The sequence below is a fragment of the Ctenopharyngodon idella genome, chromosome 5, assembly GCF_019924925.1.
Source record: "Ctenopharyngodon idella isolate HZGC_01 chromosome 5, HZGC01, whole genome shotgun sequence".
NCBI classification, from domain to species: Eukaryota; Metazoa; Chordata; class Actinopteri; order Cypriniformes; family Xenocyprididae; genus Ctenopharyngodon; species Ctenopharyngodon idella.
This window is the reverse complement of record NC_067224.1, coordinates 37859644-37882019: the sequence shown is the minus strand read 5'-3', so window position 1 is coordinate 37882019 and position 22376 is coordinate 37859644. Positions and strand designations below refer to the sequence as shown.

At 36.2% G+C, this 22376-nt stretch overlaps 2 protein-coding genes across 3 annotated transcripts in view; one reads left to right on the top strand and one right to left on the bottom strand.

The window, feature by feature from the left end:
• The window catches only part of nf2a (NF2, moesin-ezrin-radixin like (MERLIN) tumor suppressor a), a 48751-nt gene extending 43035 nt beyond the window's left edge, over positions 1-5716 (bottom strand). Inside the window, exons 1-2 of the mRNA XM_051894036.1 lie at positions 5550-5716; positions 4821-5203 (exon numbers count right to left, since the gene is read on the bottom strand). Of these exons, the coding sequence (XP_051749996.1) occupies positions 4821-4934 (114 nt within the window). The 5' untranslated portion in view covers positions 4935-5203; positions 5550-5716. The remainder of the gene's footprint in view (positions 1-4820; positions 5204-5549) is intronic.
• A 451-nt stretch (positions 5717-6167) lies between these two features.
• Positions 6168-21093, top strand: fbxo21 (F-box protein 21). 2 transcript variants are annotated; one of them, XM_051894035.1, is made up of 12 exons: positions 6168-6430; positions 6945-7080; positions 7274-7368; positions 7825-7946; positions 10146-10292; positions 10560-10696; positions 12190-12326; positions 12496-12675; positions 13387-13519; positions 16460-16650; positions 18065-18222; positions 20185-21093. In XM_051894035.1, exons 1-12 carry the CDS (start codon positions 6207-6209, stop codon positions 20421-20423), a joined length of 1899 nt encoding a protein of 632 aa, XP_051749995.1. In that variant the 5' UTR covers positions 6168-6206; the 3' UTR covers positions 20424-21093. The 2 variants fall into 2 exon arrangements, with proteins under 2 accessions (XP_051749995.1, XP_051749994.1); XM_051894034.1 differs by having other exon boundaries at positions 6169-6430; positions 7259-7368.
• Positions 21094-22376: the final 1283 nt, after the last annotated feature.

Genomic DNA, 22376 nt, shown 5'->3' with positions numbered 1-22376 from the left:
TTGTTTGTGAAATACAAAAGACACCAAAAATAGTATCAAATTCGATGCAATGGACCAAATTTCTAAATAATTTGCATGTTATTTATGCTCTTTTGACCTTTAAAAGAAAAATTCTGGGTTAAATATTACTACTTTTTTCCCCTTTTCTTTTTAACGCCATTCCAGATTCTATGGCTCTGTTCATGGCGAGAGCCAGGTTTAGTTATTCAAAAATAAAACTAAATAAGATGTTTAAGATTAATTGTTTCTATTAAAAAAAAAAAAAAAAAAAAAAAAACTACATTTGGATTTACTTGGTTTAAAACCTTTTCAAAAGTATCAACAGAATAAAACAAGTTTCTCAAAGGGGTAGAAGTATTACAGTCCAGGAAAATGTTTAATGGACATTGGCTTCTGACAAGATGAACACTTTGGTGAATTTTCTCCTAATAGTACAAATTTCCAGTATCCCCTCACTGCAGAACATGAGATCCAGGGGGCGGAGACAGGCAGGTTTAGGGATACATAAAGTGGGAGGAGTTCGATCCAGATCCAGTGGGTGGAGATGGGTAGGTTTAGATCCAGGGGCGGAGTCGGGTAGGTTCAGGGATATGTAAAGCGGGAGGAGTTTGATCCAGATCCAGGGGGTGTAGATGGATAGGTTTAGATCCAGGGAGCAGAGTCTGGTAGGTTTAGGGATATGTAAAGTGAGAGGAGTTGGATCCAGATCCAGGGGGTGGAGATGGGTAGGTTTAGTTCCAGGGGGTGGAGTCAGGTAGGTTCAGGGATATGTAAAGTGGGAGGGGTTTGATCCAGATCCAGGGGGTGTAGATGGATAGGTTTAGATCCAGGGAGCAGAGTCTGGTAGGTTTAGGGATATGTAAAGTGAGAGGAGTTGGATCCAGATCCAGGGGGTGGAGATGGGTAGGTTTAGTTCCAGGGGGCGGAATCAGGTAGGTTTAGGGATATGTAAAGTAGGAGGAGTTGGATCTGGATCCAACCTCGCCCCCCCTGGATCTTGTGTTCTGCAGTGAGGACAATCTCAAAATTTCTGTGAGAGTCTTGAGTGTCCTATCCGCCATCGTGTGTAAATGACTTGATCGCAGCGATTATTAAAATGGAACATCCAAACGTCAAGATTTATTTAATGTAATTTGTTGTTTAACCACTGATCCCATTAAGCCATTCATTTGTGGTGTATGCATTTAATGTTGGTCTCAATCTGTGAAAGGTATAGTGCATTGTAATGGTTCCCCTTATTTTTTAAAATTACATGTACAGTAATGCACTTACAATGGAAGTCTATGGAGCAAGGAAGTGTACTAAATGTTTTAACACACAGATTTGGTAGCATACCAAGGCTTAAACCTTATACACGTTAACATAATATTAATATGACAGAACTGCTAACCGTGCCCGTGTAAATCCAATATTTAACTTCTGTCATGATTTAGTAAACCCAGAAGCTGTCACAAAAATTGTTTACATGGAGCAAATTTCACTCACATGAATGACATCTGTAATCCGCATAAAACAGTATTCCCACTGCTAAGAGGATTTAGAGAATTTCACAACTCCAATAACATTTAGTTCAAAATAATTAATATAAAAAACTCAAAACTGCACATTTCTGCTTTCAACCCCTTCAGAATGTCTTGTACCACAGAAGTACTGTTTTTTGGTAATCGACAGTATGCCACAGATGCTGTAGAAAGAGCTTGAACCAGTAATATTTATCTAGATTAATATGACAAAAAAAAAAATTGTCTAGTGAAAATATCAACCAGACAAACAACTACATCTTGCTCCCTTAATTCTAACTATACATTTATTTTTGTATCTAAAGCAACTTTATAGTACATATGACACCTTATGGGTATATAACAACAGAACCATGATCCCTTAGAACCTCAGTACCACCAAAGGAAATACTGTTAATGAGTGTGAAAGATCAAAACAGAGTGAGAGACAGGCACAGGGTCTTGTAGAGTGGGACCATCGTGTCTCTTGGGACACTAACTCACGGTCCCCGTCTGTCACACAGTTCTCTCTTACCACCATCTGTTTTCCCTTAATTCAAAAACACTTTCTGTGATGTTGTGTGTAAAAATAGGGCATCTTCCTGCAAGCAAGAAACTCAGTGGATGCTATGTGCAAATGAAGTGCAGCTCCACAGAGAAGCCCTCTGTATGCCTGCAGAACTCCCACCAGATTCACCGTTTGTAGAAAACACCTTTATATGTGGGAATGATGATTACTGCCATACAGGATGCTGCTTGCTTTGTAGATTTGTATGTTTGTTTTAGTTTTTCCGGCCAAGTAGTCATGAATGTTTTTTGAAAACTTTTTGGGATAATTAATTTATTTTCTTAACACAAAAGGAGATGTTAAGCAGAATGTCCAAGCTTCTGTTTTTCACACAAGGAAAGTGAATGGTGTTTTATACAGCCATGGTAAATAAATTTGGTCTATATAACATGTGCACTATATTTCTAGACTTCTGATAGCTTTGTGTGAAGAGCAAAACCAAATTTAAGTTGTTGTACATGGATAATCTTCAGCTCAAAGTACTCCTATCTCATTTGCAGCAAAATTGTTCATTTGCAGTTTTGTCAAGAACTAATTGTGTTTCACATCAATGACAAAACCTGATGCAGCACATCTACATTACAATAATGCCTTTGGCAGACATTGTTATCAAAAAGCGACTTATACACAGTATTCAAGGTATGCATTTTATCGGTTCGTGCTAGAGCTGCACAATTCTGGACAAACTGAGTCACAATTCTCTCACAATTCTGAACAGACAACTAAAACAACATGTGATTTACTATAGGTTTTGACAAAAGGATTAGTTCACTTCAGAATTAAAATTTCCTGATGATTTTACTCACCCCCATGTCATCCAAGATGTTTATGTCTTTCTTTCTTCAGTCGAAAAGAAATTAAGGTTTTGGAGGAAAACATTCCAGGATTTTTCTCCATATAGTGGATTTCAACAGGGCTCAATGGGTTGAAGGTTTAAATTGCAGTTTCAGTGCAGCTTCAAAGGGCTCTACACGATCCCAGCCGATGAATAAGGGTCTTATCTAGCAAATCGATCAGTCATTTTTCCAAAAAAAAAAAAAAAAAAAAAAGATGTACTTTTTAACCACAAATGCTCGTCTTGCACTGCACCACACATTACATAATCATGTTAGAAAGGTCACGCGTGACATAGATGGAAGTACAGATCCAGTGTCTACAAAGTGAACGTGCAAAGATTAAGCCAAATGGCCTTTACAAAAACAGGTAAAACAACGATGTCGGACAATTTTGAAGTTGGAGGAGAAAATGAGATGGAGTTTTTCGCCCTTCCGCTGTACTTCCGTCAACATCACGCGTGACCTTTCCAACGTGATTATGTAATGCGTGGCACATCGCAGAGCTAGTGCAAGATGAGCATTTGTGGTTAAAAAGTATATACATTTTTATTTTATTTTTTTTAGAAAATGACCAATTGTTTCACTAGATAAGACTCTTATTCCTCATCTGGGATCGTGTAGAGCCATTTGAAGCTGCACTGAAACTGCAATTTGGACCTTCAACCCATTGAACCCTGTTGAAGTGCACTATATGGAGAAAAATCCTCAAATGTTTTCCTCAAAAACCTTAATTTCTTTTCAACTGAAGAAAGAAACACAAACATCTTGGATGACATGGGAGTGAGTAAATTATCAGGAAATTTGAATTCTGAAGTGAACTAATCCTTTAATCGTCCAGCTCTAGTTCATGCATTCCCTGGGGATCGAACTGATGACCTTGTTGTTGCTAACTCCATGTACTACTATTTGCTACAAGAATACACACAATTTTTTTTTTACTGAACACAAATGAGATTTTAACCCTAAAGCCTACTGTATCATATCTGATATGCAAAATAATATTTCAAGATGAACATTTACTTATTAAGAAGTAACTTAGGTTTACATGATTATCTATAAATCATGTTTCAGAAAAATCACAGTAAAATTGAGGCTTTTGAGGAACATGTATTTGTTTATCTCTCAATCATCATCATAGTCCACTGAATTATATGTTTTATGTATATGTTATAAGTATCAAATATTATACTAAACAAAAAACACATATGTAGACTTTTTTGTTTGTTTCTAGATTTTTTCTGACTATTATTCCAATGTCAGGGTTTACATGGTGAATTGATTGAAAATGAGTTAAGTAAGTAAAATATTGCTTTGTGTGGCTTCAGAAGACTTACAATATAATCCATAAATCATATGGATTTCTTTTATGGTGCTTTTTCAATAGCTTGGTGAGATAAATCATCATCCACTTTCGCTGTATGCAAGCTGTAGCTTGTGCATTCTCGTGCATCCACAGGAAAAGGAAATTAATACAGGATCGGAATGACATGTGGGAAGTAAATGACAGAATTTCCGTTTTTAGGGAAGAGCTATTCCTTAAGGCCATTGAAGCGCCTCCATTCAAACATTAAGCTGCTAGAGCAGACAGGAATGTCTTGATGCAGCTACCCTGGAGAAACAGGTCAGGCTGAGTGACTTGCTCAAGGGCACAACAACAGTGAGTCGGGACATTAAAATGTCGACAGCCTGGTGCCTTCCCTAAACTAAGCTTGTGTGCCCTCTGGTTACTACTGAGAAGCATTGATCGCTGCCAGAACAGGTTTGGTTGTAGGCTATAATAGGTTTACTATCATAATATAACGTGAATGTGATATGCACTCCTACAGAGACGGCTTAAACTTAATTCAGGGAGCTTCACCACATAAAAACAATGCATTTATACAGACATCACATTCATGGAAAATGCTTGCCACTTACCTCGCAGCTAAACTCCAAGTCAGCATCCATTGTAACAATTGTGACGTTGAAGTTTTTGGCTTGTTTCCTCCGGAGGGAACTGAGCCCCATTTTTGATGCAAGGGCACTTGCCATAATAGCTGCTGATAGGAAACTTTCCTCCTCTTTGGAAACAACATAAACCTGTTGACTATCTATCTATCTGAAGCATAGCTTATGATGAAACACATTAGTGTTGACCTCTCTTGTTAAAAGCTTCAATTTAGCATTACTGGCAAATGTAACAAAAAATGAGATTAAAGTGCATCTCTAAAGGCTGGATGTTGACAAACCACCTGCATTAACTGTTAACTAGCAGCTGGGCACATACTATCCCTTTTACTTCCTCTAAAGCGCCATTAAGCCTGTAAGAAAATAAAAGGAAAAGAGAATAGCATAAGTTTACTAAGGAATAACTTATCAGCTAGTAAGTAACGTTAATAAATGATGTACAATAACAATGGACAAAAGAAGCTCATTTTAAACTACTATAAGCGTGATATAAGGTGACAAATAACTGAGAAGAAACATTAACCTATTATATAACACTTATGTAGCAAAATACCAACTTTTACACGACTTCACAACAATTTACGTGCTCATAAATGCTTGTTTATGCTAATCTACGGTTTCATGCCTCATTATTTTGTTTTGTTATGAGTGTTTTTGACGGAATTGGCCTGACAGCTCGTAAACTGGTTGCTAACTCACCTGTCGAGCTGCAAACACAGCTGAATTCCTGCGATGTGTGAGAGATAGATTCACGCCCGTTTAAACACCTGACACACAAACACCGCTGCTGGTTTGACTCTTTCAGGCCAAAACTGCAGCTGAAACTTCGCGTTCGCGTGCGCGTGCACAGGGAGGCGGGAGGACATGCGCAGTAGTGCGCCATTCAGCTATAGTTAAAAGCCTTTTTTTTTTTTTTTTGTCAGGAGATAATGCTAAAAAAAAGTAAAATCTTAACATAAACGATTATTAATTACTTTCAAAATTGTTTACTAATTTATGCATTTATTACTTTTTAAATTCAATTTTTACTTTAAATGATAAATTAAAATGAATGGAAAATAAATACAATTAGAAATAAATAAATAAAAATAAAATAGATCAATCCTAATGTCTTTTACTATTTTATATTTTTATTTTAAAATATATACAATTCTAAATTATATATACTATAAATGAATCTTCATAGTAAATGTTAAATTTAAGTGTTACATGATTCAAATAGAAATGGGTATTTTTTGGATCATTTCACGAATTTCACTTCATTTCTCAAAGTTCAGCCCTTTGCACCAGAAAGGGGCGTGCTTTCGTTGACAACTGGGCGTGGCTTCGATGAGGTCATCGGCGTAAACAGAAAAGATGGCGACGCCATACACGGGAGATCGAGTTTTAGGGACAAATACGGTTATTTCAGAGAGTTTCGGGAAGCAGTTAACCGATTTACCAGCGGAATTATTAGAGCATATATTGTGTTTTCCCGTTCTAAACCATATCGACATTTGCAACGTTTCCTGCACGTGCAAGAGGCTGCATGACGTGTGCCATGGCAGGGGAAAGGTCTGGGCGCATCAGTACAAACTCAGGTGGCATGAATTAAAAACATTTCTATAGCTTTATACCTCCATCAACCTCCAGTTTATCAAACCATAAGGAATGGGTTTGATCCCTGATAGATGGTTTAAGATGTGCATTCAATGCGTGACTTGAGAGCTGTCATGTCGTGTTCTCATTCTGCTGATGCACAAAATTTGTCCTGTGTTCACATGCAGAGAGATGCATAATATGTAATGTTTAGCTATCACGGGCTCACCTCCTATATGTTGAAAGAACGAAATGCAATCATAATTGTTTACTATGTACATGCAAATTACAGTTTAGAGCTTTTTTTGGTACATTTAGCATAGAAACTGAATTGACCACATGCACCCTCTGCCACAATTAACAATAATCTCTTTGTAATCTAGGTGATTATAAGCACACAAAAATATTCTTTAGAATATGACACAACATTTTATTTTACTCAACATTATCTTGTATTCATTTGTTTTTTTTTTCTTTATGATGTCAAACATTACTGATGTATCATTAATGTTTTAGGTGGCCCAGGCTGCAGAGATTTTATCAGCAGAATGAGTCATATGATTGGCTGAAGGAATTCAAGAACCGGCACATGGTTGGTCAACAGATCAGAAGAACCGTAGAATCTATTTCCAAGAGGTTCTTCACAGAAGTTGTAAGTGACTCTACAAAAGACTAACTTAAAAATCTGTCACAATTTGCAGAAAATATTATCTCAAAAATCATAATATTTATGGTGTGACCATTACGCAATGCTTTGGACAGGTATATTTGTAAGGTAAGTTGGATTTAATCTATTATTTTAGTCACTAACCCAGAGATCTGTAACTCAGCCTTGCGTTGGTCAGGTTCTTGGAGACAGCTTTGCAGAAATCGAGTCTCTTGGTGCCCCAGAACACTTCTGTGAGGATGAGCTGCTTGGTATTTTGAACTCCGATCAAAGGTTAGAGATGAGCTCAAGCTTAAAGGGTTATTTCACCCAAAAAAGAAATTTCTATCATTAATTACTCACCCTCATGTCGTTCCAAACCCGTAAGACCTTTGTTCATCTTTGGAACAAAAAATTAAGATTGACTCATTATTGGCCAATGCTGTTTATGTGAGCAGAACATCGCAGGCATGTGATGCTGATGCAATACCTGGAAGCCTGCACCGTATACAGTGTAAACAGCATAGGAGAATGATTTGGATTTCATCAAAAATATCTTAAAAACATCTTAATTTGTGTTCCGAAGATGAACGAAGGTCATCTTACGGGTGTGGAACGACGTTAGGGTGAGTTTTTGTGACAGAAATTTCATTTTTGGGTGAACTAACCCTTTAAGTAATTTATTTATTTCTTGGCACTAAATGGTTTCACTGAATTTATGAATGTCCTTCTTTCCCATGATGGCTTTAGGAAAAGTTTGACACTTAAGTACTATGCAAAGAAAATCCTGTACTTCCTCCGGCAGCAGAACATTTTGAGGAATTTGAAGGTTTTCCTTGAGCGACTACCAGAACAACAATCAGCCCTGGAAGGTAAACTCACAAAAGAGACTAACAAAAAGTCTCACATTTTCTTATTAATGGAAAATGAAGTACCCGTATTTTGCTATTTTAAAGGTTCCTAATTTTGTTTTGAAGGTCTCCTACAGTAGGTTTACATACATTCAAAGTCAAAAAACACTTTAATTTTCTTATAATATACATTACAGCATCACCTCTTTTCTCACAGTGTCTGAAACGGTTCGGTAAAGGATTCGTTCTCTCTAAACGCCTTCTTTCCGAGAGCCTGCTCTGCTCTGATTGGTCAGATGGCTCAGTCTGTTGTGATTGGTCTACCGCTTACAGCACCTTTCGAAAACCTCAGCTGTTTGAGGGCAGGTCAAGTTGACGTCGTTCTGGGGCAGCCAGTGAAGCCCATAGGCTGGAATTATGCAAATATGTTACAAACCTACATAGGTTTGTGCAGGAAGTAAGACTGGAATTACTGATGACTCATTTCAGGCAGACTTTTGGGAGACAATAACTCCATTTATTGTACACTTTAGGGCTTTTCACACTGTGCTTAGCCCTGGGTTATCATCGTTGTAAACACCGCTTTTAACCCCGGGTAAAGGAACTTCACACTTGTAATTTAGAAGCAGGGATAGCACCACTTTTTACTCGGGGTTATGAACCCCTGCTCCGGAGCAGGGTTAGCACCGCTTTTGCTGTGCCAAACTTGTACAGTGTGAAACAATGCGGTGTGAATGTTACAGCTAGACGCTTAGCAACAGACGGTCAATCGCACACTCATATTTGCCTGCTTTGGACAGTCACAGAAACACTGAGCATTGTATAGAAACAGTAAATTCAGTGTTTGAGAGGAAGATTGTCAAATGCTGACAGAAAACGTGACAGAGTGAATCAAAGGCTGTTTTCTTCTTACCTTGATAGTCCGAGTGACACTGACACCGCAAAAATGCAAATAAGAACGTTAACCCAGGGTTTAGGAATGTACAATATGAAACATCAGCTTATGAATACCCAGGATTAATTGTTAACCCCGGGTCAATTATGAGCAGTGTGAAATGTGAAGCAAGATAACCCTGGATTCTATTTACCCAGGCTTTAGAATGACCCAGGGTTAGCTATTTCAAGTAAGCCCTTTTATGGCTTTTCACACTGTGCTTAACCCCGGGTTATCGTCGTTCTAAACACCGCTTTTAACCCTGGGTAAAGGAACGTTTCACACTTGTAATTTAGAAGCAGGGTTAGCACTGCTTTTTACTCTGGGTTATGAAACCCTGCTCTGGAGCAGAGTTAGCACCTCTTTTGCAGTGTTAACCCCTGCATTGCGCTACCAAACTTGTACAGTGTGAAACGATGCAGTGTTAGAATGTTACAGCTAGACGCTTAGCAACAGACAACCAACCGCGTACTCATATTTCAGTCACGGAAACACTGCGCATTGTATATAAACAGTAAATTTAGTATTTGAGAGGAAAAATGTCAAATGCTGACAGAAAACGCAACAATTTGAGTGAAGAGACCATTTCATTCTTACCTTTTATAGTCCGATATGTCCATTCAGTAAACTTGATAGTACAGTTGGCAATACGAGGATGCTCAATGCTAGAGCTATGTAAACAGGTCATGTGCTGCGTTTATCCAGTCAATGACACTGACACCGCAAATACGCAAATAAGAATGTTAACCCAGGGTTTAGGAATGTACAATGTGAAACGGAGGTTTATAAATACCCATGATTAATTGTTAACCCCGGGTAAAGTATAAGCAGTGTGAAACGTGAAGCAAGATAACCCAGGATTCCGTTTACCCGGGGTTTAGAATGACCCAGGGTTAACTATATCAAGTGTGAACAGCCCTTTTGAGCTATGAAGCATTGCAGACGTTTTACATTCACAAACAGCTATATTACGCACTACACGAAAGGTAATATCTAAAAATACTACTGTGCTTTACAACACCAGGGACGAGGCCAAAAAAGGCCAGGTCCATCCAATAATATCTGTCATAATGGTTATCATATAATAATCAAAGCTCAAATTAAATGTGCAGCCACATAGGCTTAGCAAAGTCATAATATTCACAATGTAAGTTAGTGCGGCCCTATCTCACCAAAGTTTACTTACTTAATTATTATAGATGTTTGAGGTTCAACATGGAATTATAGTTTAAATCAAAGATTTACATCAAACAACACACATCCGTTTGTTTAATCTCCAATTCTAGGTGCCATTTTGGTCGACCAGTATTGCAACCCTCTGACTGATGTCACCCTTGAGAGCATATCTGCACAGATAGAAGAAATCACAGACAAGGTGAAGAAGTATCTGCGAGTAAAAAACGCCACACACCCATGTCTACGAGCCAGTCAAGGTCAGTCCTCAAAGAGAGATCCAGAAAATTCAATTTACTGTTCTCATGAGGTCTATTAGTCAGACCCGTGTAGCAAGGCTTATGTTCTCCCTGTTGTCCGATAAAAGCTTTCAGCTCAATGTCGATGAAATAAATGTCTTGGAGGTCTCTTAGTTTAATTTTCAACATTTTTTAATTTACTTTGGACTGCATTGGGAAACCACAATAGCATTGTTGTTCTTAAAGCTGTAGCGTCCTATATCTGTCTTCACTAGACTGTTTTTCCAGGTGACTGTTTTGTTCTGGAAGACTTGGAGTTTCAAAGGCAAGTCATATGTGCTCTGAACGTGGTGCTTTATGACCAGCTACAGTACAAGGGCAATGAGCGGGACTACTACAATCCGCTGAACTCATACATACATCAGGTACTGGAGTCACATGGATGATATACTCATTTCCAAAATACTTTACAAGTATACACATATGCACGTATAAAATATGCATTATATAAGCAAATAACTTTGAGTAACTTGTAAAGTTACGTTTTAATATCATAGTTTTTTTTTGTTTGTTTTTTTTACTTGACTTTATTTCTACATGACGGTTCGGTACGTACCTTAGTATTGAAGTCACGGTTCGGTACAGGTTCGGTACAGCAGGGGGGAGAAAATTAAACATAAAATTGCTTCTTTTTTCTTCTTTTTTTATTAAACAGTGGTTTAATGAATAGTGGTTTATTTTCTTAAGGATAAAAAAAATCTCTCTTATTAGGTATATTATATGCTGGGAGCACTTTCTTGCACATTACCATAATATTAAAGGTTAACAATTAACAACAGAGTCCAAACTATTCAGTTGCTATTTATTTTTAGACATAATAATAAACACTCAAAAAAAAAAAATGTAATTGCACACAAGGCAGGTTTTGCATTAACTTCTAAATCTAATTATAAAATTATTTTCCAGTTATTTTTCTACTCTAGTTCATGTGTGAAATTTAATCATTTACACGGTTACTGTCATAATTTGTTTTCGTGACACATTTTTTTAAACATATATTAAATAATTAAGACATTACTAACAGGTAATGTAAATATAATGAATATATAATCTAATATAGTACATACATTTAGTGAAATACTGCCCTCTAGAGTTAATTTCTCTAGTGAACTAACATGCTGTGGACACTAAATGACTTGTCTGATGTAAATGTAATGCTACGTGAGATATTACTCTCAAGCTGTTTTATTGACGTCTTTTCGTGTTTGAAACACTGATTGAGTGATTACACGTAAACATATCTATGCATAGATTGCCTGCTCTTCTTCTGCGCTTTTTCCTGTCGTGACGGTTAGCAGACAGCGTTGCATTACCACGTGCGCCCCCTTCTGGAATGGAGTGTGGATCGCCTGTGACTGACTGTAGTCGTCGTCTGACTGTGTGCAGATTTATTTTGTAAAAATGATCATAATGCTAATAGTAAATAAAAAAAACCTGTACTCATTATAATTTCATTTAAACTGAAAAAAAAAAAAAAATTGGGATTGTTTGATGAATAGAAATATCAAAAGAACAGTGTTTATTTGAATTTTTGTTACAATACTTCTTTATAAAAGTCTTAACTCTCACTGTGATTAATCTAATGCATCCATGCTAAATAAAAGCATCAATTTGTTTTAAAAAATTCCTACAGACCCCAAACTTTTGAACAGTACAGTATTTTGGGGTGATATCCACAGCAAAAGAAATGAAAATACTCTTCCAATGTAAAATAAATAACTGTCATCCATAAAAACTGTAAAGTACCACAACATTTTACCTTCAATCGTACATTAAAGTATTGTATTGTATTTGTAAGTTTAAAATTTAGACAGAAATGTAGTTTATTTCTCACAGTGTGCCGCCCCCTTGTGGTCAGGTGCTGCTCCGTCGAACAGGCATTCCCATCAGCCTCTCTGTGCTCTACATGACTCTGGCCAGGAAGTTAGGAGTTCCTCTGGAGCCTGTCAACTTCCCCAACCATTTCCTGCTCCGCTGGTGCCAAAATCAAAGCAGGTGGATGTTTTCCACATTCCAGCTATTGCAGTCTGTCAAAATGAAATCACATAGCAAACATCATTTAGCATCAGTTCATTGCTTTAATCCCAATATGCTTCAAAAATTTTGTTGTGCTTGCATTAAAAGTTAAATGACAATGTAAGTTGACTAATGATGTGTTTTGCAGGAGTGGTGACATCTACGACTATGTATACATTGACGCATTTGGAAATGGAAAACAGCTGGCTGCTAAAGAGTGCGAGTATCTGATCCGACACCAGGTGACAGCAGATTACTACAGCGCTATAAGCACCAGCGAGCTGCTGCTGAGGATGGTGGGAAACCTGCTTAACATTGGCAAGAGAGGGTGAGACTCAGGGGCCGTTTACACAACATTGCTTTCAACTAAAAATGGAAAATGTTTTATGCGTTTTGGCCATTCATTTACATGACAACAGCATTTTGGGGTCCTGAAAAATGGATTTCAAAGTTTTTGAAAACAATACCATTATCATCTACAAAAACACAAATTTGTGAAAACAGTGACGTCATGCGCATGTGTATTACGTGTTCAGTCTATAGGCGGGTAGTTTTTCTTTACAAAGTGACATCGCCAACTACTGGCCTGGCAGCATAATACACCGTTTTTAATCGTTTTCGCAGATCTGTGTAAACGGGGATCGTTTTCACAACGTTGTCGACTTGAAAAATGCGATCGAAAAACTTCCGTTTTTAGTACATCGTTGTTGTTTAAATGTACCCTCATGCTTTTATTACTGTACTTGTGCTTTCATGAACAGTCCTTTTATATTCTTATATATATATATATATATATATATATATATCTCATACTGCTGTCTTATGATCATTTCCTTTATGCACATTAAAATCTTTGGTGTTTAAAACCTATTTCGTGCTGCATGTATACTCAGTAGCAAACCAGTCAGGGATTTCTGCAGTTTAGACTGTTTTTTTATGTAAATGAAATGGGTTTTCTTGGCTGTCAGCTAAACTTGTGAATTTGTCAGACCCACGTTTGTTACAAAATGTGCTTGCTTTTGCATTTGCTTTTGTCTAGGGAAGGGAATGAGAAATCATATCAGCTCCTGCGGGACTCTTTGGATCTCTATCTTACTATTAACCCTGATAACGTGCAGTATCTTCTGCTGCAGGCCCGCCTCTACTTCCACCTGGGTATCTGGCCTGAGAAAGTAAGTTCAATCTCACAGATGATACTTGAATGTCATTAACAGTCTACAATTCACAGAAGAAAGCCTATTTGTTTAATATAGAACAGTCAAAGATAAACTCTCTCCGACGCATATGCACTCTCTTAAGGATACTGTTTTGAAATCGTCCTTCGTCATTTTCTGATCCCATTCCTTCTTTCTGTTCCAATACTTTCCTATAACTCTCTGCTGTGTTATTCCATGAATTAAAGGGTTAGTTCACCCAAAAAGAAAATTGTCATTTATTACTCACCCTCATGCCGTTCCACACCCGTAAGACCTTCGTTAATCTTCGGAACGCAAATTAAGATATTTTTGTTGAAATCCGATGGCTCAGTGAGGCCTACATAGCCAGCAATGACATTTCCTCTCTTAAGATCCATTAATGTACTAAAAACATATTTAAATCAGTTCATGTGAGTACAGTGGTTCAATATTAATATTATAAAGCGACGAGAATATTTTTGGTGCACCAAAAAAACAAAATAACGACTTATATAGTGATGGCCGATTTCAAAACACTGCTTCATGAAGCTTCGGAGCGTTATGAATCTTTTGTGTCAAATCAGCGGTTCGGAGCGCCAAAGTCACGTGAATTCAGCATTTTGGCGGTTTGACACGCGATCCGAATCATGATTCGACACGCTGATTCATAACGCTCCGAAGCTTCCTGACGCAGTGTTTTGAAATCGGCTATATAAGTCGTTATTTTGTTTTTTTGGTGCACCAAAAATATTCTCGTCGCTTTATAATATTAATATTGAACCACTGTACTCACATGAACTGATTTAAATATGTTTTTAGTACATTAATGGATCTTGAGAGAGGAAATGTCATTGCTGGCTATGCAGGCCTCATTGAGCCATCGACTCAATTTCAACAAAAATATTTTAATTTGTGTTCCGAAGATGAAAGAAGGTCTTAAGGGTGTGGAACGGCATGAGGGTAAGTAATTAATGACTTTTTGGGTGAACTAACCCTTTAACCCTTTATAGGCATAAATATAAAGGTGGCGGCTATAAAAAAGATGGTTTACCCAAATATGAAAATTCTGTTCAACTACTCACCCTCATGTCATTCCAAGCTAAAAAAAGCTTTCATTCATCTTCGGAACACAAATTAAGATATTTTTGACTGAAAAATGTTACGTTTTGTTTTTTAGAATTTTTTACTTCATCAGAATGATACAAAACTTGGTAAAGATTTTGGCACTTACTATGTGAACACACAAAAAAAATTATAGACATGATTCGAAAAGGTTAAATGGTCCTGAAGGACTCGTATGACAGCTTTGGAAATGAATGGGAAACTAATTTCATCTAGTGGAAACTTTTGGTACTGCACCCAAACAAAATCTTACTAAAAGCTCATATTTTTGAGATATCAAGCTTAAACTTTTTGATTTATGGCTTTGATTTTCTTGCTGTTTTAGAGTAGAATGTGTTCTGAAAATATATATTTTATATAAAAATATATTTTTTTTCATAACAATAAACGTAAAATTCTATAACCTTTTTAAAGTTCACTTTTTAAAACTTCAGCAATAATCTGCCAAGTGTCATCTTTAAAAAGAGACAAAACTTAAGTTTGTGCTCCAAAGCATTCAAGATTCATGAGTTTAAGTTGGAAATTTCATTTTCAGGTCTATGATCAAAAAGTGAATAAATGGATTATAACTACTGCATAAATATAGTACCATAAAATCCCCTAAAAATACAAAATAATAAATTAAAAGAAAACATTATTGAACTAAAATACAGTACGTTCACCAGAAGGTTAATGAAATCTGTGAGATTTCTGTCAATTTCTGTTCTAGAACAGCAACATAAGATTTCTGTCCCTCCATTGAAAGTCTATTTACCCAAAACTTGACAGTTCAAAACATTCATGAAGAGATTGTAAAATAAATCCATAGGAATCGAGCGATTTAATCCAAGTCTTCTGAAAAAAAGACAATCACTTTACACCAATGAGCCAAAACATTATGACCACCTGCCTAATAGGCTATTGGTCTTCCATGTGCTGCCAAAACAGTGCCGACCCACCGAGTTTTGGACTCAAAACCCCTGAAAATGTCCTGTGGTATCTGGCACCAAGACGTAAGCAGCAGATCCATCAAGTCCTGTAGATTGTGAGGGGGGGGCTGCCATGATTCGAACTTGTTGGTCCAAGCACATCCCACAGATGCACAATTGGATTGCGATCTGGGGAATTTGGAGGCTGGCAACAACTTGAACTCTTCATTTTGTTCCTCAAACCATTCCTAAACAATGTGTTTAATGAAAAGACTTTCAATAGAGGGACAGAAATTTCTCAGATTCCATTAAAAATATCTTAATTTGTGTTTCGAAGATGAATGAAAGTCTTTGGTTTTGGAACGACATGAGGGTGAGTAATTGATGACAGAATTTTAATTTTTGGGTGAACTAACCCTTTAAAGAGGGTAATTGCCATTTTGAAGGTAGATACTGTTTGCACCAAGTATAAATAGCACTAAATAGCACCCTGGTTACACTAAGTGTAAGTAGTGACATGTTATTCACAAAGAGCGTAAACAAAAGTAATATGCTATTTTTACTAAGGGTGTATTATCTGTGACGTCTACCAAAAAGTTTGGCTGTTTGCACAAAATAAAAAAGAACAGTGGATATTAAGCATGGGTTTTGTCACATAGATCACTTTTACATTTCTAATAGAAACCTAACACACAACTTATAAGGGAGTGTATATGTTGCACTTGCATTGAAAATTTGGGATGGTGAATATTGTGATTAAACCATAAAGTACTGTATATCCTCTTTGTATAATTAAGGCTAATAATTGAATTTCATCATTGTCTATATAAATATTCTGACGAGAGGAAAGTATAAATACTGTGTTTGTAATAAGCTGGTTTGTTTGATTTCATTCTCTCTGTCTCAGGTGTTGGATATTCTGCAGCATATCCAGGCTCTGGACCCATCTCAGCACGGAGCGGTCGGGTATCTGGTGCAGCATACGCTCGAGCACATCCAGCATAAGAGACATCCAGAAGAGCCGGAGGTGAAGAGACGCAGCACGCCTGAGCACAGGGACGTACAGTACTCTGTAGGCCTCGTCATGAAACATAAGAGGTGGGTTCCTGTTTGTGTGAGCTGCAAACTTATGAACTACATGGAGCCTGAAACTTCATTTAATCTGAAATTTTAGAACAGCAGCATAAACTTCTCTCTCGAAAACCACAATGTTCTCTTTTTTTCTAACTAATCAACATGGCTTTACTATATAAAAGTGCATTGCAAAAGTCATTTTGTCAAGATATTTTTTCTCCTTTCTCTGTTTTGGGTGAAATATTCCCTATGCATTACCAGTCAAAAGTTTGAAATAAATAAGTGTTTTTTTTTTTTGTTTTTTTTGTTTTTAAAAAGAAGTTTCTTATGTTCACTGATGCTGCATTTATTTGATTTAAAATATACTGTAAAAACAGTAACATTGTGAAATATTATTAAAATTCAACCGTTCTCTATTTGAATATATTTTAAAATGTAATTTATTCCTGTGATGCAAATCAGCATTTGTACTCCAGTCTTCAGTGTCACACGATCCTTCAGAAATCATTCTAATATGCTGATTTAGTTCTCAGTTATTATCAATTATTATTGGTTATCAAATATTAATAATGTTTTTATATATATATATAATATATATAACAATGTTGAAAATAGTTTTTGCTGCCTAATATTTTTGTGGAAACCATGATATTTTTTTTTTTCCTCAGGATTCTTTGATGAATAGAAAGTTCATTGAACAGCATTTATTTGAAATAGAAATCATTTAACATTATAAATATGTTTACTGTCACTTTTGATCTGTTTAATGTGTCCTTGAATACATGTATGAATTTCTCTTTTTTATATCTTACTTAACCCACTTTTGAATGATAGTGTATCATGGTTTCCAAAAAAATATTAAGCAGCAAAAATTGTTGTTTTAAATATTGATAATAAAAAGAAATATTTTTTGTGCAGCAAATCAGCATATTAGAATGATTTCTGAAAGATCATGTGACTGAAGACAAGAATAATGATGCATCACAGGAATAAATTACATTTTAAAATATTTTAAAAAGGAAAACAGTTCTTTTAATTTGCTATAATATTTCACAAAAAAACTTTTTTCTTTCCAATTTTTTTTTTAATTTAAATTTTACATTTATATTTTAAAGCGTGGGGTCAGTACAATTTATTTATATATATATCTTTTTTTTTTTTTTTTTTTTTTTTTTTTTTTCCATCCGATAAGACATATATGGCCTAATTTGTGGAAGTGAATGCTTCCACAAATAATTTGACTTTTTCAAGATAAGTGGAAAACTTACTTTTCCAGTCAAAAAGTGAATCTCTTCCAATGCATCTGCCGTCAGTGCTCCAGGTGGTACTTGTATGTTTGTATGAAGTAAACATACTACAGTTCTGAACCACATAATACAATGTGAAAAGAGGCTAATTTACATTAAGAATGTTCTCAAACTGTCCAATTTCCTCACAGGTCAGGCTACAACTGTGTTATCTATGGATGGGACCCTAAATGCACCATGAGTCAGGAGTGGATTAACACGATGAGGGTCCATCAACTGTCAAAGGGGGCTGATCAGCCATTCTACAACGTCCTAGTGCAGGACGGGACCTGTAGATACGCTGCACAAGGTGAGTCTTTCCATTGAGCCAAGATCATTAGGGTCATTTTAGCAATGGAAATTGATTCTTTTATTTCTTTTTAGTCTAATTTGGTTTTAGGTTGTGCATATACTTTCGGAGACTCATTTATCATCACTTTCTGAATTCTGAAAACTGGGACTTTGTCCTAATTGCTCTCAATTTCATCACCAGCAGTGAATCATTTCTTTGGGGGCAAATGGGTCAGGTGTTAACTGATTTGAGGCAATTGCAATCTTAAAGAGGACTAATTATGCTTTTTGACATTTTCCACTTTTCTTTAGTGTGTAACATTGCTGTTTGAGCATGAAAAAGTTCTGCAAAGTCCACTTCAAAGGGAGTTATGCTCTATATCAGTAAGCACTGACTGCTCGAATGTAGTCTGGGAATGGTCACGTCACAATATTCCCCTTTTGAATAATTCCCGCCCAAGGCATATGCAAAAAAGGGGACAAGGCCTGGTTGAGTTGTGTTAGTAGTAGGGCTAGGTATCGATTCAGATGTCCTGATTGGATTGGATTCCAATTCACAAGATCTCAATTTGATTTGATTCTCGATTCGATTCTTGATTTTAGATTCTATTAAATGAATTCAATGATTCAATTTTCACTGGCCCCACCACAAAAAAGTAATAAATTAATAAAATTGTTATTGTTTTTGACCCATATATCCTTGTATTGTAATAAAAGGTTATGACACCAAAATTTTAGATACCAGTGAAATTTAACAATTCTTGATTCCAATTTCGATACCACAGCTAAAACTATCCAACTAATATAAATTTTAAAGCTTATTAAAACCAAGTAAACAGTCATTAATAAAAAAAATAGAACAAGTAATAAAACTACAAGCAATAGCACAAATAAATACAATAGAACAAAGATACAAATGAAATAATCAGTGCTTTTAAAGTTTTTCAGGTAGGTCTAACAGTAGTTTTCAGGTACAGAAATCGAATAAAGTAATCGAATATAAAACAACACTGCATATAATCTTCACTGTACAAATTAAATAAAGGTTTGTCTTAATTAAAGTTACAAAAAAAGTTATTCAGTGAAGAGCAGTGAGTGATTTCGTTGTCTTCTGTAGTTTGATTAACATTAAAAACACAGACAGCAGCAGGAATATTAGGCTGCTGTCACTTTAAGAGCTAATGCACGGATCCAATATACTGATACACATGCGTTCTTTCTCTCCTCTTACCTTCACTTAATCCATAACCGACTATATTTACTAGGATACTTGCCAAAGTGGGCATTTTTAAAAATAAATCTGTGTGAATTTGTCCATTCAAGCGCAAGCAGGCGGGAAAGAAAACTCATTTTATTATTTGCACGCTGCCTGAGACGTGCAGCTTTCTGTTTGCGCACACAAAACTTCTCGCACTGCGCACACCGGTTCTCTTTCGCACCTCCTACGCTTGAATGCTTAAATGCGCTATGTTAAGCACTGAATGAATGACAGGGTCCCCGCTGTAACATCACACAAGGTAAATAAGAGGATGACATCTAGTGGAGAAGACTAGTAATAAGATTAACGTCAATCAGATATTATGTTCAAAGATTGCAGAAATAAATACGGAAAAGATTGATTCATGGCTTTTGAGAATCAATATCGAATTGACCACATTTTAAAAAACGATTAATTGAAAAAATCTAATTTTTTGCCCAGCCCTAATTAGTGTGTTGAAATTCGCAGTTATGGTAAGGGATGTGATATTTCCAAAACACACTCGAAGCGGTTGACCAATCACAACACAACAGCGTTACTGGCAGACTGTGAAGAGAGGTGCTGCAACAATGTAAAATATGTGGGGAAAAAAGTTTTGTTTTTTTTAACATTTAAGCATAAAAACCTATTTTAGACCCCAAGACTTTGTAAAAGGTCTTAATATGGCCTCTTTAAATAAAAATAAAAAATAAAAAAAACCTCACTTTCTCTTTTGATTTGCAGAAAATCTGGAGCCTCACTCTGCCCCGCTGGAGATCGCTCACCCTGAGGTCGGCCGTTACTTCTCCGAGTTTTCTGACACACACTACATCGCTAACGAAGAGCTCCAGGCGCGTTACCCAGAAGACATGTGCAAGACCCACAGGACTGTAGAGGAGCTTTACCATGGTCTCACCCCAAACTCAGGCCAGTCATCGGAGCCAACCGCCAACTTCCAGGACCATGATTTATTAGATCCATAGACCAGAATGCCACCTTTCCCTCCCTCCCCACTTCTTTAAATGCATAAAGTCTCTCAATTTGTCCTGAACTATTACAGGGAGCTGCTCAATACAACTGACAATGGACCGAATTTGATGTCTGAAGTTCTAGTTAAGGCCAAAACCAGTAGTTTTTATTTAAATCATTTCCTTTGTACAACCTCCTGGTCCTAGATCAGTTTACGAGCAACTTTGACCCAGAGCTGCAAATGTAGTCTGTCCTGATAGAAACTACATATGTTGTAAAATCTGAGTGGTTGAGTACAAATGATGTGGTTGAGTTACAGTATTTGTGGAAATAAAATATACTCTAGATAATATATATATATATGAACTTACACTACGGAGGGTCTGAACATAAGTGTATATGTGTTGATGATCAGCTTCAGGCCCATCCATTATGTCATCATTCAAGGCATCTCACTGAACTAATGCACTAATGTCACATATGTTAATGTTAACAAACATGCAATTGACATGAGATATTGTCTAACGCTGTCACCTTGAAATATTTTGTAATGTTTACTTTGAAGTTAATTTAAAAAAAATTAACCTAGAGAACAAGGGCTCAAGGAAATCTTGGCTCATAGTGGTTGTAAATACAAAAGCATTGAGAATATAAGAATGAATCACAATAAAAGAAGAATCTCCATTCTGTTGGTCCAGTTATTTATTTTAGTTTATTTTTATTTTTATAACTTATCTACTGGTTTTGTAAGTTTAGGGCGATTTTTAATGTCTACAAGCGAAAAAATATGTGAATATTTAAATGTGTCATTTAAGATTCCCTTCCAGATTAAATATTAAAGATTAAAATAATATATAAAATAAAATATTAATTTGGTCAAATTTGAGCATGTCTACCCCAAACTTTGACACCTGTTAAAAATATTTTAGTGGCTTTGGGTAAATAATTGAGATTCAATTTTCAAGTTACTCCCAAGCAAACCTTTTTCTAGGTCATCAAACAAATGTAGGTAAATCTGAGACTTTGAACATGTGAACTCTTGTAGAGATGGTAAGATTTCCCTGAAAGCAGAGTAGAAGCATTTTCACTAGTAGTCTCAGATAAACTGATATATGCAATATCATGCATAGAAGACTGATAACAGCAAACAAGTCAGGGCGGTGTCCCTCTTGTATCCAAAGCAGAGTGTGTTTGCATTAACTTTAATACTCATCCAAAGTCACGCAACCTCAAATATTTATGATGCAAATATATAAGCATCTGCCACACTACACCTTTCTCTGGCTGCAGATTACGGAATAAACATTTCGTTTGCATGGCAACCAAGAACATCTAACTGTTCTCATAATATCTTTAAGATACTTAAATTTAATCACATAAACTTAAATCATTTTATTTTTAATTTAATTTAAATAATTTTAATTTATTAATTTATATTTTTATATTATATGGAGCCCCAGACATGACATGCAGGAAAAAAAATAGTAGGCTAAATCATGCGCATGATTTATAAATCGAGGGAACGAAATAGTAAATTGTGCGCACGTTTTATTAAATCGAGGGAACGAAATAGTAAATCGTGCGCACGTTTTATTAAATCGAGGGAACGAAATAGTAAATCGTGCGCACGTTTTATTAAATCGAGGGAACGAAATAGTAAATCGTGAGCACGTTTTAGTAAATCGAGGGAACGAAATAGTAAATCGTGCGCACGTTTTAGTAAATCGAGGGAACGAAATAGTAAATCGTGCGCACGTTTTATTAAATCGAGGGAACGAAATAGTAAATCGTGCGCACGTTTTATTAAATCGAGGGAACGAAATAGTAAATCGTGAGCACGTTTTAGTAAATCGAGGGAACGAAATAGTAAATCGTGCGCAAGTTTTAGTAAATCGAGGGAACGAAATAGTAAATCGTGCGCACGTTTTAGTAAATCGAGGGAACGAAATAGTAAATCGTGCGCACGT

What these genes read in the sequence shown, in the direction of transcription:
- fbxo21 (XM_051894034.1), top strand. Translation starts at nt 6,207, where the DNA reads ATGGCGACGCCATACACGGGAGATCGAGTTTTAGGGACAAATACGGTT. An exon ending in AGAGGTTCTTCACAGAAGTT is followed by an intron (nt 7,081 to 7,258) that starts GTAAGTGACTCT and finishes TCTGTAACTCAG; the next exon opens with CCTTGCGTTGGTCAGGTTCT. An exon ending in TGGGTATCTGGCCTGAGAAA is followed by an intron (nt 13,520 to 16,459) that starts GTAAGTTCAATC and finishes TCTCTGTCTCAG; the next exon opens with GTGTTGGATATTCTGCAGCA.